Source organism: Rhinopithecus roxellana, chromosome 14, assembly GCF_007565055.1.
Source record: "Rhinopithecus roxellana isolate Shanxi Qingling chromosome 14, ASM756505v1, whole genome shotgun sequence".
Taxonomy (NCBI): Eukaryota; Metazoa; Chordata; class Mammalia; order Primates; family Cercopithecidae; genus Rhinopithecus; species Rhinopithecus roxellana.
Genome location: NC_044562.1, coordinates 77,797,743 through 77,813,379, shown reverse-complemented (window position 1 = coordinate 77,813,379; position 15,637 = coordinate 77,797,743). Strand labels below are relative to the sequence as shown.

At 42.9% G+C, this 15,637-nt stretch overlaps 1 protein-coding gene and 1 pseudogene across 2 annotated transcripts in view; one reads left to right on the top strand and one right to left on the bottom strand.

Moving 5' to 3' along the window:
- Positions 1-15,637, top strand: part of MYO3B (myosin IIIB) — a 502,779-nt gene that overhangs the window by 228,139 nt on the left and 259,003 nt on the right. Inside the window, exons 17-22 of the mRNA XM_010377618.2 lie at positions 4,538-4,664; positions 5,744-5,954; positions 7,092-7,239; positions 8,496-8,649; positions 9,828-9,916; positions 11,926-12,055. Coding sequence (XP_010375920.2) covers positions 4,538-4,664; positions 5,744-5,954; positions 7,092-7,239; positions 8,496-8,649; positions 9,828-9,916; positions 11,926-12,055 — 859 coding nt within the window. The remainder of the gene's footprint in view (positions 1-4,537; positions 4,665-5,743; positions 5,955-7,091; positions 7,240-8,495; positions 8,650-9,827; positions 9,917-11,925; positions 12,056-15,637) is intronic.
- Positions 14,056-14,782, bottom strand: LOC104673536 (annotated as a pseudogene). The gene has a single exon (XR_749524.1). The product of XR_749524.1 is annotated as an SH3 domain-binding glutamic acid-rich-like protein 3 pseudogene (transcript).

Below are 15,637 nucleotides of genomic sequence, written 5' to 3'. Positions count from 1 at the left end.
GGAGAAACGCTCTTTCTTCCCCACTTTTGCTGATTGGTAGTGAAACGGTTTATACTCATCAACAATAAATTGAGAAACCCAGTTGGAGGACTTGGTCTTCTTGAGTGAAGCTATTCCACTTTATAATACAGAAAGTTGGAAAGTGGTAGAAATAAAAAGAGATAGCAGCATAGCAAGATTCTGCAGAAAAGGCAGAGATGCCAGGAAAAGCTCTGTAGCTGGAGATGAAGCAAGAGAAAATGGACAAGGTAAAGAAGGTGAAAAAACCTTCCCTGGCTCTCTGTGGGGAGACAATAAGAAAAATTTGATCAAAAAGGTTTAGGAGGCCGGGCGCGGTGGCTCAAGCCTGTAATCCCAGCACTTTGGGAGGCCGAGACGGGCGGATCATGAGGTCAGGAGATCGAGACCATCCTGGCTAACACGGTGAAACCCCGTCTCTACTAAAAAATACAAAAACTAGCCGAGCGAGGTGGCGGGCGCCTGTAGTCCCAGCTACTCGGGAGGCTGAGGCAGGAGAATGGCGTAAACCCGGGAGGCGGAGCTTGCAGTGAGCTGAGATCTGGCCACTGCATTCCAGTCCGGGCGACAGAGCGAGACTCCGCCTCAAAAAAAAAAAAAAAAAAAAAAAAAAGGTTTAGGACAGGAAGAGTAATCCCACAGGTGGACATACAACTGATTGAATTTTGCCATGAGTGTACATGATGTTTTGACCTGAACACAGAGGCTTCTAGATCAGAAAGGGAGAACTAATTAACCCAAGGTTAGGACTGATGGAGTCAAGTGGGTGGAATAGCCCAGAAATATAAACTCCTCGATAAGGTGAGCATTGGTTACCCCTCTGTAGTTCTCACTAAATCAAGGAGGGAGACCCAATCGATCATTAATTTCAGTGATTCACACAGTGTTTGAACCTAAATGTTTTTGCTCAGGGTCATAGATAGTTTTTCACTTTAAATGGTTGTCTAGGCACTATGCTGAAGAGGATATTGCCAGAGAAGCAACAGGGCAAGATGCTGGTTTCAAGGGTATAGCCTTTGACAGTCATTTTTTATGGTGATTATCCCAGTGGTGAAGTGCCTGGAAGTCTTATTTTGGGAGGTTTCAGAGCTTGTACTGTAATACGTGAAGAAAGAGAGAGAGAGAGTCTTTGTGTTTTAATTACAGGAAATACATTTATTTTTTCTAAGAGTACTGAGAGTTTCAGATAACCTCTTGAGATAACTGGGTATAGAAACAGCTGATGTAGAACTCACTGCAAGAGTCTCTGCTTTACCCCCGGGATCTGCCTCTGTGGGAAGTTGCTCAGTGTAGTGAGCAAGCCTCACACTGTATTGATCTAAGTAATGAGGTGCTGTCATGTTAAATCCCAGCAAGTCCCAGAAAACCTATTTAGTAGGTGTTCTCCTTAGCCACTCTTAAGCTGGGTGATTAAACAATGATTCTTAAAGTAAAAAACATGACATATTGCCTTTGATTTAGAAGTTGGAAGAATAACATTTATCCACTGTAGAAGCCTAGTTTAAAATCTTCATTTGTCTTTGTAGCATTATCAGGTATCCAGCAGATGTCACTATTATAGTTTGTGTTCCTTTTTTTGGCTTTACTGGGTAATGTTTACAGGAAGTTGTAATCTGTGAGGCAATGCTTTATCAGTGGTCTAGTGACCGTTCCTATTCCTTTGCTGCTATGTAGATCACTAAATCAAGTTACCTGCCTGAGTATTTTTGTGAAAGTACTTTTCTCTAAGCATAAAATGCAAAATTTTCCTATTTTGTTGTTTCACATATAGAAAATGTAAGTTTTTAAATAAGTAAATATACCCTTTAATTTTTTTTTTTACTATTAATGATACATATGTATTCAGCTTTCAATCTAAAAATAGAGCTTAGATAATCAGAACTGTTTTTACTCACATTGCTGACACCAAATATGTGGGGTTTTCTCCTCCATACCAACAAATTCTCTGGCATCAGCTGAGTGTCCTACAATTCACTCAATTCTGACACTATCTACCTGGAGTTAGCATCAGATCCCACAAGCTAAGGGCTCAGTCCCACAAGACTACCCTGACTCCAGATACCTATACTCCTGTCTTCTATACTTCTGACTGACTGACTATAAATTGAGAGTCCCCACAACTCCCTCCTCAGGTTTGATAATTTGCTAGAACAAGTTATGGAACTCAGGAAAACACTTTACTTACCATTACTGTTTTATTACAAAGGATACAACTCTGCCGGGCACTTTGGGAGGCCAAGGTGGGCAGATCACCTGAGGTCAGGAGTTCAAGACCAGCCTGACCAACATGGTGAAATGCCGTCTCTACTAAAAATACAAAAATTTAGCCGGGCATGGTGGCAGGTACCTGTAATCCTAGCTACTTGGGAGGCTGAGGCAGGAGAATCGCTTGAACCCAGGAGGCAGAAGTTGTAGTGAGCCAAGATCACACCATTGCACTCCAGGCTGGGCGACAAAAGCAAAACTCTATCTCAAAAAAAAAAAAAGGATACAGCTAAAGAACAGTCACAAGGAAATGGAAAAAATGCATAGGGCAAGGTGTGTGGGAAGTAATATAGAGCTTCCATTCCCTCTGAGCAAATTACTTTCCCAGCACCCATGTGTTCACCAACCTGAAAACTCTCCGAATCTCATCACTTAGAGGAGTTTGTGGAGGTTCCATTACATTCACATGATTGGTTAATCATTGGCCGTTGGGAATTAACTCAATGTCTAATCCCTCTCTGCTCCCAGAGACTGGGCTGAGGAGGACCCAAAAGTTTGAACTCTCTAATCACATGATTGGTTCCTCTGGCAACCAGCTCTCCATCCTAAAGCTAACTAGAGGTCCACCAAGAGTCACCTGCTTAGTATAAACTCAGGTATGGTTGAGAGGGGCTTGTTGTAAATAACAAAAGACTCCTAACATTCCTATCACTCACTTTCAAGGGTTTTAGACGCTTTTGTGCCAGCAACTGGGGGCAAAGAACAGATACAATTATCCCTCAGTATATGTGATGGATTAGTTCCAGGAACCTCCAATTCATATACCAAAATCCAAGCACACTCGAGTCCTGCATTCATCCCTGCAGAACCCACATATATGAAAAGTCAGCCCTCTGTATATGTGGGTTTCACATCTTGTGAATACTGTATTTTTGATCCATGTTTGGTTGAAAAATATCTATGTATAGGAGGACCTGTGCAGTTCCAACCTGTATTGTTCAAAAGTCAATTGTTGGCCAGGCACAGTGGCTCATGCCTGTAATCCCAGCACGTTGGGAGGCCAAGGCAGGTGGATCACCTGAAGTCAGGAGTTCGAGACCAGCCTGACCACCATGGAGAAACTCCGTCTCTACTAAAACTAAAAAATTAATTGGGCATGGTGGCACATGCCTATAATCCCAGCTACTCAGGAGGCTGAGGCAGGAGAATCACTTGAACCTGGGAGGCAGAGGTTGCAGTGATCCGAGGTAGCTGCCATTGCACTCCAGTCTGGGCAACAAGAGCGAAACTCCGTCTCAAAAAAACAAAAAAACAAAAAACAAAACAAAAAAACAAAAGTCAATTGTTGGCTGGGCACGGTAGCTCACGCCTGGAATCCCCAGCACTTTGGGAGGCTGAGGCGGGTAGATCACCTGAGGTCAGGAGTTCAAGACCAGCCTGGCCAACATGGCGAAACTCCATCTCTACTAAAAAATACCAAAAAGAGCTGGGTGTGGTGGTGCGTGTCTATAATCCCAGCTACTCGGGAGGCTGAGGCAGGAGTTGCAGTGAGCCGAGATTGTGCCACTGCACTCCAGCCTGGGTGACAGAGCAAGACTCTATCTCAAAAAAAGGTTAATTATATATATTTCTTGTTATATGAAAATATAATTTCATATACAGTTATCACAGATAATTTCTAGCAACTCTTTCAAAATATTTCCTGACTTCATAACTATATAGTCCATCATTTAACTTTAAAATATTCTAGGAGCCATGAATGAATGTCTTCCCAACTACTTCATAAAAGCGATATTCCAAAGAGGTTAAGGAAACAGCTCCTCTCTTGCTTTGAACAAAAGATCATACCTGAATTTGGGAGCTGGTATTAGTTAGGGTAAAAGGCTAAAAGTGGCTTAAAGAACAAAGAAGATTAGTTATCTCTTATAATTGTTTCCAGATAAGAGGTTCAGGTTGCAGAGCAACTCCCTTTGTGCAATTGTTGGTCTAAGGCATCCTCATCAGTGGCATGGTTAAGGCTGGGTTGCTGGGAGTTCCAGCCAGCAATAATGAGAAGGTAAGTATAGAGGAGGTATGCTCATGCCCATAAGGCCTGGGCTCAGAAGTGACCCACATCATTCTGCTTGCTTCATTGTTAAAATGTGGTTATATGATGACCTCTAACTGCAAAGGAGTTTGGGAAATTTGGCTGTGTGTCCAGGAAAAGAGGGAGAATGGACTTTGGTAAACGACTAGTAGTGTCCATTACAGGTCTAGTGGTTCATTAGTTTGATTGGCAATGACCTTCATATATGGTTCTTGATGTCCTTTTCAGGAGGTGCACTCAGTGTACAGAATTTTGGCTGGGATTTTGAATATTGGGAACATTGAGTTTGCAGCTATTTCCTCTCAGCATCAGACTGATAAAAGTGAGGTGCCCAATGCTGAAGCTTTGCAAAATGGTAATTATTTGATATTTGTGGGCTGTGTTGTTGCCAAAGCACATGCTTCTTTAGGCTCTGTAAAATATAATGCAGCATTTGCTAGTCTTTTTTTTTTTTTTTTTTTTTTTTTGAGATGGAGTCTCGCTCTATCACCCAGGCTGGAGTGCAGTGGCGCGATCTCCGCTCACTGCAACCTCTGCCTCCTGGGTTCAAGCATTTCTTTGCCTCAGCCTCCAGAGCAGCTGGGATTACAGGCACCTGCCACCACACCTGGCTAATTTTTGTATTTTTAGTAGAGACGGGGTTTCACCATCTTGGCCAGGCTGGTCTTGAACTCCTGACCTCATGATCCACCCCCCCCCCCCCATCAGCCTCCCAAAGTGTTGGGATTTGCCCAGCCTGCTGGTCCTTCTAATGGCTCTGGATGTTTTCATGAACTAGTATTTCCCCAAGGATGTCCTGTGGAACACCAGTGTTCCTTCCATAAGCTGCAAGAGTTCTGTAGAAAAGAATTCTATGGCAGGTAATTTTGGGTATTGGTTTTTAACCTTAGTTGTTTTTGAAAAAATCATCTACAAACTGAAAAAAAATACAGGAGGTTGGGCCCATTCTGAATCCACTATATCAACATATACAGGAGAAGAAAGCAGGCACCTGTTTATTTTTGAAGTTCCACAGGTAATTATGGTGGTACTAAGAGTGAGAATCCTCAATTATGAAAAACAAAGAAAACTGATTTAAATAAAGTAAAAACCTTTTTTGTGTTAAACTGTAGGACATTTTAGGGTAAGAGTATATTTTGTGACTGTCTAAGGGTAAAATACAGTCTGCAGCTATTTCCCCAATTTATTTGGCAAAAGACCACCTCCTCTTCCTTTTTTTTTCATCAAGCATCTATGAAGTAAGAGCTTTCAGAACAGTTTGGGAGATACTGTGTCAGTCTGGAAACTTCTTGGGGTTAGGGACCTAGCCTGTTTATCTTTGAGTGCAAAGTACCAAAATGGAGTCTGGCACATAATGGATGTTGAATCAATGCTGACAGACTGAATGAACGAAGGTCTGGCTACATTCTGTGTTATCCTTACTCTCTGTTTCAGCTGCCTCTGTTCTGTGCATCAGCCCCGAAGAGCTCCAGGAGGCTCTCACCTCCCACTGTGTGGTCACCCGGGGCGAGACCATCATCCGTGCCAATACCGTAGACAGGGCTGCGGACGTTCGAGACGCCATGTCCAAAGCCCTGTATGGGAGGCTCTTCAGCTGGATTGTGAATCGCATTAATACACTCCTGCAGCCAGACAAAAACATATGGCAAGTTCCTCGGAGAGCAGAGGGCTCAGGAGAGCTGCCATTGACCCCGCCGTCCCTTAGAGTTTGCAAAAGGAAGCATTCGGTCCTCTCTGGGATTTTCTTTCTTTTTTTTGTGGAGTCAGAGTATCACTCTGTCGCCCAGGCCAGAGTGCAGTGGCACGATCTCCGCTCACTGCAACCTCCACCTCCGGGGTTCAAGCGATTCAACTGCCTCCGCCTCTTGAGTAGCTGGGATTACAGGCGCGTGCCACCACGCCCGGCTAATTTAGGCCTTCTCTTTTAGAAGACACAATGAGATCCAGGAGAGTTGAAGCGTTTGTACCCGAGAGGCAAATGACTGAAGGAGCCACTAAAGTGTAGTATTTGAGAGAACAGTCTTGGCTGGGAGCTGGACAGACTGGGTTCGCACCCCAACTCTACAACTTAACCCATTTATGCCTGAGGTGGCAATTTTTTGAATTTTTTCGATCAGACCTTGGCGATGACCTTGAGCAGTAGGATGTGAATAACTCCCATATGCTTGATGTTCCATTATTGGAACGCCAAGCATAAATGGGTTTTCATCAGCTTCATGTTCTAAGTCAGTTTTCTCACCTGTAAAATGAGGATAATAATATCCTCTTCATAGTGTTGTTTTTAGAATCAAAGAGACATTTTATGAAAAATGTTAAAGCACACTATCTTACATTATTATTCCTACTTCTTCGACTACTTTTCCTTGCTCTTTCCTTGAACATAGTGGTTTCCTGTATGTGGAGGAATTCACCACATCCAATTCTGAAGAGTACTCTTCCAGTTACCTTTGGGGGTAGATAGGTGGGAGAATAAATAAGCAACAGCTTCAACCCCTTCAAACAAAATGACTTTTAAACATCTATTTTATATATGGAGTTCCTGAGTAAGATGCTAAAGGATTCTACTGCTTAAAAAAAAGAAGTTGGAAATACTGTTGAAAGTCTGAAAGAACAAATAGTTTCAGACACAAACTGCTTCTTTTCTTAGGGGTGGCAGGATGCTGCTCTCCGTGAGTGGCTGAATTGGGTACTTGAGTTGATAAATACTTGGGCACATATATTCTCATCGTCTTGAGGTGGGTGTTTCCTCCTCTAAGTAGTTTTGTTCTTCTCTCTCACGCAGTAGTGCAGAAGATGGGATGAATGTGGGGATCTTGGATATCTTTGGATTTGAGAATTTTCAGAGAAATTCATTTGAGCAGCTCTGCATAAACATCGCCAATGAGCAAATCCAGTACTATTTCAATCAGCACGTTTTTGCTCTTGAGCAGGTAATAGTGAACTCTGAGGTAACTAAACTCGATGGGGAAAAGGTGTCTCCAAGCTGCCCACACTTTGTAGCAGAAACCCTGTAGACTAACAGGCAAAAGACCCTAGAGAGAAAACAGGGTAAGGCAGTCCTGGCTAAATAGTCTAAATTTATCTGAAAAAAGTCTTGATATCTGTGGAAAGGTACATTTCCTCACTTGAGTGGAGCTGGTGACAAGTCGCTCATTTAAATCTTGCATCAAAACTCTTTTGTGCATATTGCTCAAAATGCTGTATCTCTTCTACTTTATTTAACTAAAAATACTTATGGTTGTGTTCAAAATGACACAAATGACCTGGAATTCGGGACATAGGTTCTTAACTGCTACACTAGCCCTCCCTATCCCCTATCTGCTATGTACCAGATCCCTCAGTAACTGGAGAGGTATCTCCAGAGAGGAGTAAGATGTGTTCGTGGTTTTCTAGAAATGGAAATTATCCCTCTGTGAGTTTAATAATAAATTGTGAAGACAGAGTGAGAAACTAGTGGGCCCAAGGGATGGGGCTCTTCCTGTGGCAGCAGCCTACATAGCAGTCTGCTCAGCCTCAACCTTTACTTAAACCCTAAGACTCTCTTCTGTATGAAGTAGTTGCAATAATGAAACATTCTGGCTAAGCCTCTTGGATGCAGGGATAATTGTTTTAATGCAGGTATGAGGACACACAAACTAAACTGTGATTAGATACACACAAAGACATTTAGTGAAAATACCAGCATTGCTTTTATCTCTGAAGCTGGATAAATCTGTATAGCACTCCTCTCCCATCCACTCTTGTTTTGGTCCAGGTTCCTTCCACTTATTTCCCTGGTAATCTGGAGTTTTTCTAGTTTTCCAACCCTAGATGATTCCTTTATAGAATTCCTTGCAGAGGAGAATTCTGTTTTCTTAGTTTAAACCACGTTTCGCACCAAAATAATTTTTTTTTCAGCTTTACTTCCTTGTACATTAGTTTCTAAATGATAAGTTACCAAGTCCACGTTTGAGACAGAGCTTTTACTGGGTTTTAGCTGCCTGCCAGAGGCCACTTGTAAGTCAGATTTAAATGCACAGCTTTAATGGTGTTATATGCAGAAGATTCCTTTATTATACACGTAAAACATATCCTGCTTTCCACATGCATTCAATGTTGCTAGACCCAGAAAAGTCCATGTCAAAGTATCCTGGTGGTACCAAGGCTGGTTTTGGGCTGGAGAAAATCACAATCCATTTCCCTCCAGATGGAGTATCAGAATGAAGGCATTGATGCTATACCTGTGGAATATGAGGACAACCGCCCGCTCTTGGACATGTTCCTCCAGAAACCCCTGGGACTACTTGCACTTTTGGATGAGGAAAGTCGGTTTCCCCAAGCAACTGACCAGACCCTGGTTGGTAGGTTCCTTCTGAGAAAAAGGCATATACATTTAGAACAAAACTTGGTTCATATCATCAATTGAGTGTACTTTAGTGAATTTACCTTACATATTTTGTCTATGTGGTGGGTTGTAAGAATATAGGCCTTCTTTTTAATTGAATTGAAATGTAGTGGTAGAATTTGAATCTTAAAGCAAACCCATCACTATTCCTAACCCTTCCCACTTTCCTGTTCCTGCCAGCATGATTAGCATTACCCCGTGTTGATTTCATTTTTATGCCTTCCTCTCTCTTCTTTCCTATAGCCAATATTTGCTTCCCATCCTTTGTGTGCCCCCCTCTCATGTCTTCCCCTGGACTCCCATCCACCTCTAATCTGATTTCGTGTAGAAGCCCTTTCCAGTCTCCTGGCTTCCAGGCTCCTACCTTCCCCATCTACCCTGAACATCGCAGCTAGTTTAGTCTTTCTAAAGCCACCTTCTCATTAGGTGGTTGCTGTTATCTTCGGGATGAATACAGGGCACCTCCTTCTGACGTCAAAGGCCCTCTATTCTGTACCCTATTCCTCTTGAATCTTCCGTGTTTTTCACAACCTTTGTTCCTCACTTAGACTGTGAGGTGCTTGGGGCAATGAAGCCTCAGTCTTTATGTGCTTTTAGTGCTTAACAGTTTCTCACACCTAGTGGGCTTTCAACTACAATAGCAAAGATTGTGTGTTAAAGGAGGAATAAAAAGTTTCAAGCCTTTTCCCCAGAGGGAAAATTGATTTGTGGCAGAGATTAACTTTTATGAGTTGAAATTGTAACCCTCAGTGGCTTTCTTTTATATATAACATTGTCACAAGTTGCCCAGATGAGTTTAAACCAGGGTCATCTGCCTTCCGTGGGATATCTTTATGGTTCTAAAACTAACTGGCAGGGCCTCTGGTGTCATCAGTGTCCATGCTAGGAGTTCTTAGAAACAGCAGGAGAACATATGACCTTAAAGCACAGGCTGACACTAAAGACAACGCTACACAGCGAAGCAAGGATATGATAAATGTCCATCATATCGGTGATCTTTCTCCACCCTTGTTAATATCAAGGCCTTATTCTGAAAGTCCTTATTTCTGAGTCACTCATGACTCAAGGAACAAGTTTTTGTTTGAAAGAGGGAATAATTCACATTGTAACTCTCCAACATAAAAATCCACACAGATAAATTTGAAGATAATCTACAGTGCAAATACTTCTGGAGGCCCAAAGGAGTGGAGCTGTGCTTTGGCATTCAGCATTATGCTGGAAAGGTGAGGCCAGTGTGACAGTTATTAGACCTGAATTTGACAAAGGGTAAGTGCTGTATTACCCTGTCTGTGCTGCTCATGAAATTGCTTACAGATTTCTTTCCCCTTTTACTTCTTCCTGAATACCTAATCATAATTCTTAAAGTTTCTCAGTGGTGCCACTCACAGAAAGTTGCCCCTGGCATAGAAGCAATTTCTTACTGTGGTGGCCCACAGAGTTGCCATCTGCTTCTCACCTGAGGTTTGGCCTAGAACTGACAGCTCTCCAGAGAGAAAACATATTACAGCTTTTTGCGGTGTTTAGTGGTAAATGTTCACATTCTAAAGTCATTTGGAGACATGTAGGTAATGGAGGAAGGTTAATATCACAGTGGGACTCAATTTTTAGTACTTTAATCATATGTCTAAGGGCCCCAAAATGTCCAGATGAAAAGAAAAAAATCTACATTATTATCCAGATGTTAAGCTTTTACAACTTAACTGAAATTTCCACTTTTCATACATTATGCCTCAGTCTGAATTTCAAGTTCCTGAAGCAGATTAGTGACTGATTCAGGAAATTCCCTGTCTTATAACCGCAAGCTCCTTGCTTATGTTACTCCCAAAGGAGCCATTTGAATTATGGCTGATTCGTTCCTCTGGGGTCTGATGAGCTGTAGGTCCAGAAAATTGGTGGGAGTTCAATAAAAGGCATTTTTGATTATTTTGTTGATTTAAGATGTATTGAAATTGTCTTTCATATTCACATCATACCGTTGTAACTGATTTTCCTGACTGGATGTTGGGAAATTCTAGTACACGGGAAGGGGATTGTTTTTCTCTCCAAATAGTACTTTATGGTGTCTATTTCGGATCTTTGTTAGAAATCACAATTCTGTTTTTGACCTACCTCAGCATATTAATGTCCTTCTGAGTCCGAAATACCAGCATCTACCCTGATTCCTCTCCCCATTCCTCTTTTCTGCCTCCCATTCCTGTCCTCCTCTTCTCACCTCTCTCTGTCCTTTTATACCCATGTCCTACCCATCCCTCTTCTTGACTCTTTCTTATTCTTTTCCTTTCTTGATTTTAGGGGAAAAACTTTTTTTTCCTGGTCTCTGTGTCCTTTGCTGTATCCATTTGCCATTCAAAGCTTATTTGTAGAGAAGGAATTCTCTGAGGGTGGTCCTTACAATTTATATGAACTGGATCCCCTCTGTTCTGAGAACCAAGAACTACTCAGCAGCCTTGAGTGATCACTCAGATCGCATGAGGACCTAGCGAGACAGTGAGAGTACTTAAAGTAGTTGTGAGCATAGAGGCAAACTGCCTGAGTTTTGATACCTACCTACCACCTGTGAAATGTGTGACCAGGAGCACATTACTCAGCCTCTTCCTAAGTCTCTGCCTACCAGTAAAATGGAGATAATAACAGTGTTTAGCTCATAGGATGGATGCTTTGCACATGGTATCTAATATATTTTAATAATTGTTCTCATGTGATTTATCTTCAAAAAGCAACTAGACAGGCCAGTGCTTTGGCTCACGCCTGTAATCCTAGCACTTTAGGAGGCCGAGGCAGGTGAATCATGAGGTCAGGAGGTCAAGACCATCCTGGCTAACACAGTAAAACCTCATCTCTGCTAAAAATACAAAAAATTAGCTGGGCATGGTGGCACGTACCTGTGGTTCCAGCTACTCAGGAGGCTGAGGCAGGAGAATTGCTTGAACCTGGGAGGCGGAGGTTGAAGTAAGCCGAGATCATGCCACTGCACTCCAGCCTGGATGACAGAGCAAGACTCCATCTCAAAAAAAAAAAAAAAAAAAAAAGCAACTAGACAATAAGTTAAGATAAACTGGTCTCTCAAAAATCCTAATTTTTCCCTTTATCTGATGCTGTGCATATAAAAGCGTGGCTATGTCAAGATTAGTTCTATATAGAGGTCAATTAATGACTGGCTAGACAATTTGCCAGAGTCACCAATGATGGAGAGTTGACTTGGCTAATTTGCCGTTTGCTATTCATGTTACAGGTATTATATGATGCTTCTGGGGTTCTTGAGAAGAATAGAGACACTCTCCCTGCTGATGTGGTTGTGGTCCTGAGAACGTCAGAAAACAAGCTTCTTCAGCAGCTCTTCTCAATCCCTCTGACCAAAACAGGTACCTGGGAACCCTCTGATAGCCCTTCTCCCAAAGGTTTTGCAAGACCAGGTGGAATTTTTCAGTTAGTGTCTGAATACTGCCAGGGCTGCACCACTAACATTGAACTTCCTTAAGCAGAAGTAAGGGTCTAAATTCAAGAAAAGGAAAGTGATTGTTTCTTTTGTAACTTAATTATGCAGCATCAGTGTGTACACAGACATGTGTGCACGCACACATAAACATACATACACTATCCATAACATGAACTCTTAGACTTTCTCGTCCTTCTTTTCATTCTTCCCTTTATAAAGCCATACGATATCATTTATTCATGCTAAGCACTCTAGGATAGTCTCAGTTTACCAAGATTTATCAGGAAGATTATTTCTATTTGTGTGTGATTCCAAGTGAAAGGAGTGTGCTGAATCAGAGGTTGGGGATCCTCAAAGATCACCTTGGTCCAATTTCTACCCAGTTATGACCCCACCCCACCTCTCTCCTAACCAACTTGGAACAGGTCCATCACTGGCCTATGTATGTGGCCTTCGCCTACTTATAGTTACTTTCTCTTTAGCTGCTGTCAGTCCTCATGCCAAAAGAGCAGGAAACTAGGGCCAAATAACAGAACTTCCAGGTCCTAACTGTTTTTCCAAATGGATTCTAATTGAGTCAACCTTTTAGAATGTACCTGGGATTCTGCTGCTTTTAGCTGGGTGGCCAACTCAGCCTTCTCACAGCTCTACTCTCAAGGGCTTTGTGTTTTTTAGGCTAGGTCTGGAAATAGCAGTGGGCATGCTTTTAAGAAAAAATGGAAGAGAAACCTCTTTATCGCTGTTCATTGTTCACTATTTCCTCTTCTTTTCTTCCCACATCCCTCTTAACTGGTTGTCAGATCTGATTTTTAGCAACTTGCAGAGGAATGAAAAGCCTGGCTAAGAAAAAAAAAAAAATCCACAGTCTACAGCCTTTGCTTCATCTTAGCTTGGAAGGAAAGTTGAAATCTGGCTGTTTCTTCAGACATGCTCATGTAAACAGAACTAGTAGCAGTGCCCATCAGAAGCCTGCCCTCCAGCTTCCATTCCATGCCTTCCTTGGGGCAGCCAGGATTTAATTCGGTATGGACTCCCGGGAGCTCGGGGCAGGTGTGGAAAGGGCTGGCTGGTGCCTTACCAGAGACCCAGGGATGTAGATTCCTCATCAGGTGACTTCAGCACAGAGGTGAAGAGACAACCGTTATTGATAGGGGACATGCTCTCTGGGAGAAAAATCTATCCAAATAACTCTTCAGCTGGCATTTACATCCTCACACAAATATTAATAACGGCTTGTCAAATCTGTTCACAACTTTGGAATTTCCGATTTTTCAACCTTTGGCAAAATAAAAACCATTTAACAGTCTGGACCACTAGGTGGCGCTATGCAGAAAGTAAGGCCCTGCAGCCAGTCTCTGTTCTCCCTTGATTCACCCAACTGTGGGAGGAACAGGAACAAAGAGATAACCTCTACTGCTGCTGCTTTTTCATTCCCTCCGGAAGAGCTTTCCTCTTGTCTTGTAACTGTTAATGAATCTTGTTTTGAAACTACACTCCACACCAGTTGATAGAAACGAAAGTGAAGAATAAGACTAGAAACAAACGTGATGTCCCAATAGGCTTCCTAGTATTCCTGAGCTATATATATGCATAGTAATTTCCTTTGAGATCCTAAGCTTGAGTATAGCTTAGGATTCTCCACATTTTGAGTATAATTAAGAAGCCACAAACATCAACACTTATAAGCATGATTCTGTTGTCTTTTTCCGGAATTGTTTATGTAGGAATGAATTCAATCAACAAACATTTATAGAACAGCTTCTAGTAATAAGGTACTTTTTAGGCAGTGAGGGAAATACAGCAGTAAAGGTAATATGGCTTTGCCATACACCAACTAGAATTTTGTTTTACCTTCATTTTCTATATAGAATTTTCTGTACAAAATTGGGCCCTAATTTATCTCTCTCTCTCTCTTTTTTTTTTTTTCCAATGGAACAGGACATCATTTAATTGTCTCTAGGGTCCTCCTGGGAGAGGGACTGCGGGGCCTTTGGCAGAGCTCTGGCTGATGGAACCAATAGAGGTGCCCATCAGCCAGTGCCAGGCAGGATGGCGGCCCCAATGCTTGGCTGGGGGCAGCCAGCATTTGGGGCTGTTGCTTAAGACAATTTCTGAGACTAATAGGTAAGGAATGTTGCCTTTGGATGGAGAAGAGGGGACTACATTTAGAGAGGAGGGAGGAGAAGTGGCCTGGATTGCGGGAGGGACTCTAAGGTTAGGATAGGAATGACAGGGAGTTGGTCAAAAGGTCCTTCATGGCCAGTTGAAGGCTGGGGGGAGTGTGGTGATGGAGTCCAGCAGGGGAACTCTGGACAGGCTTGACTCAGGCCAGCTTCAGGAACTCCTGCAGCGTGTTTTGTTCCACGGCCTCCACGAAGAGCTCATAGTCCCCACAGTACTGGTCCCCTTTGACAATCTGGGGTGGGGTGGCCTTGGGGTTGCCCGCCAAGGCTCGCATCTCATCCCTCAGGGCGTTGTCCTGGGAGATGTCCACTAGCTGGTATTGGATGCGCTTCCCATCCAGGATTCGGGTCACCTCGCTCTGCTGGGACTTGATTTCGCAGGAGTCGGTGACCGACGTGCTGTAGACGCACAGGCCGCTCATGCTGGGGGTAGACGGGCCGGCGGGCAGAGAGCGGCAGTAGTGGCAGCTGCACTCTAATTTATCTCTTTATGACAATAGTTGCCCTCAGCCCTCAATTCTAACATGATTGTGCATCCTGTGTTGAATGTCAGAATATTACTTTTCTAAATTTTAAAACACTCATAATCTATATTTTTGGGGGCTCTAATGTTACAGCCTTTGAAGATGGGAAACCTCACAGGACAGAAATAAGTTATGCTGTTGATTGCCAATGCTTGTTTCAGGCATGTCCCTCTTGTGAAGGGGAAGGTGCCTACATATCTTGACATTCCCACTAGAAGCGAGATCCCACACCATCCTGGCACTTTGGAAGAGAATATTCTAATATTTTCAATGTATAAGAAACCATTTTCTTGTCATTTTTGTTTTTCCTTGCTTTAATTGTTTTATTGAAATTAAATGGAGCACTAGTTCAGTAAGCATAGATATTATGGGCAATTACTTCACAAACTCATTTTGAGGAATGAACTATAGGGAGGAAGGAAAAAGATCAAAGTTGAGGCCAGACATGGTGGCTCATGCCTGTAATCCCAGCACTTTGGGAGGCTGAGGCAGGTGGATCACAAGGTCAGGACTTCGAGACCAGCCTGGCCAACATAGTGAACCCCCATCTCTACTAAAAGTACAAAAAATTAGCTGGGTGTGGTGGCGGGCACCTGTAATCCCAGCTACTAGGGAGGCTAAGGCAGGAGAATCGCTTGAACCTGGGAGGCAGAGGTTGCGGTGAGCTGAGATCACGCCGTTGCACTCCAGCCTGGGCAACGGTATAAGACTCCATCTCGGCCGGGCGCAGTGGCTCAAGCCTGTAATCCCAGCACTTTGGGAGGCCGAGACGGGCGGATCACGAGGTCAGGAGTTTGAGAC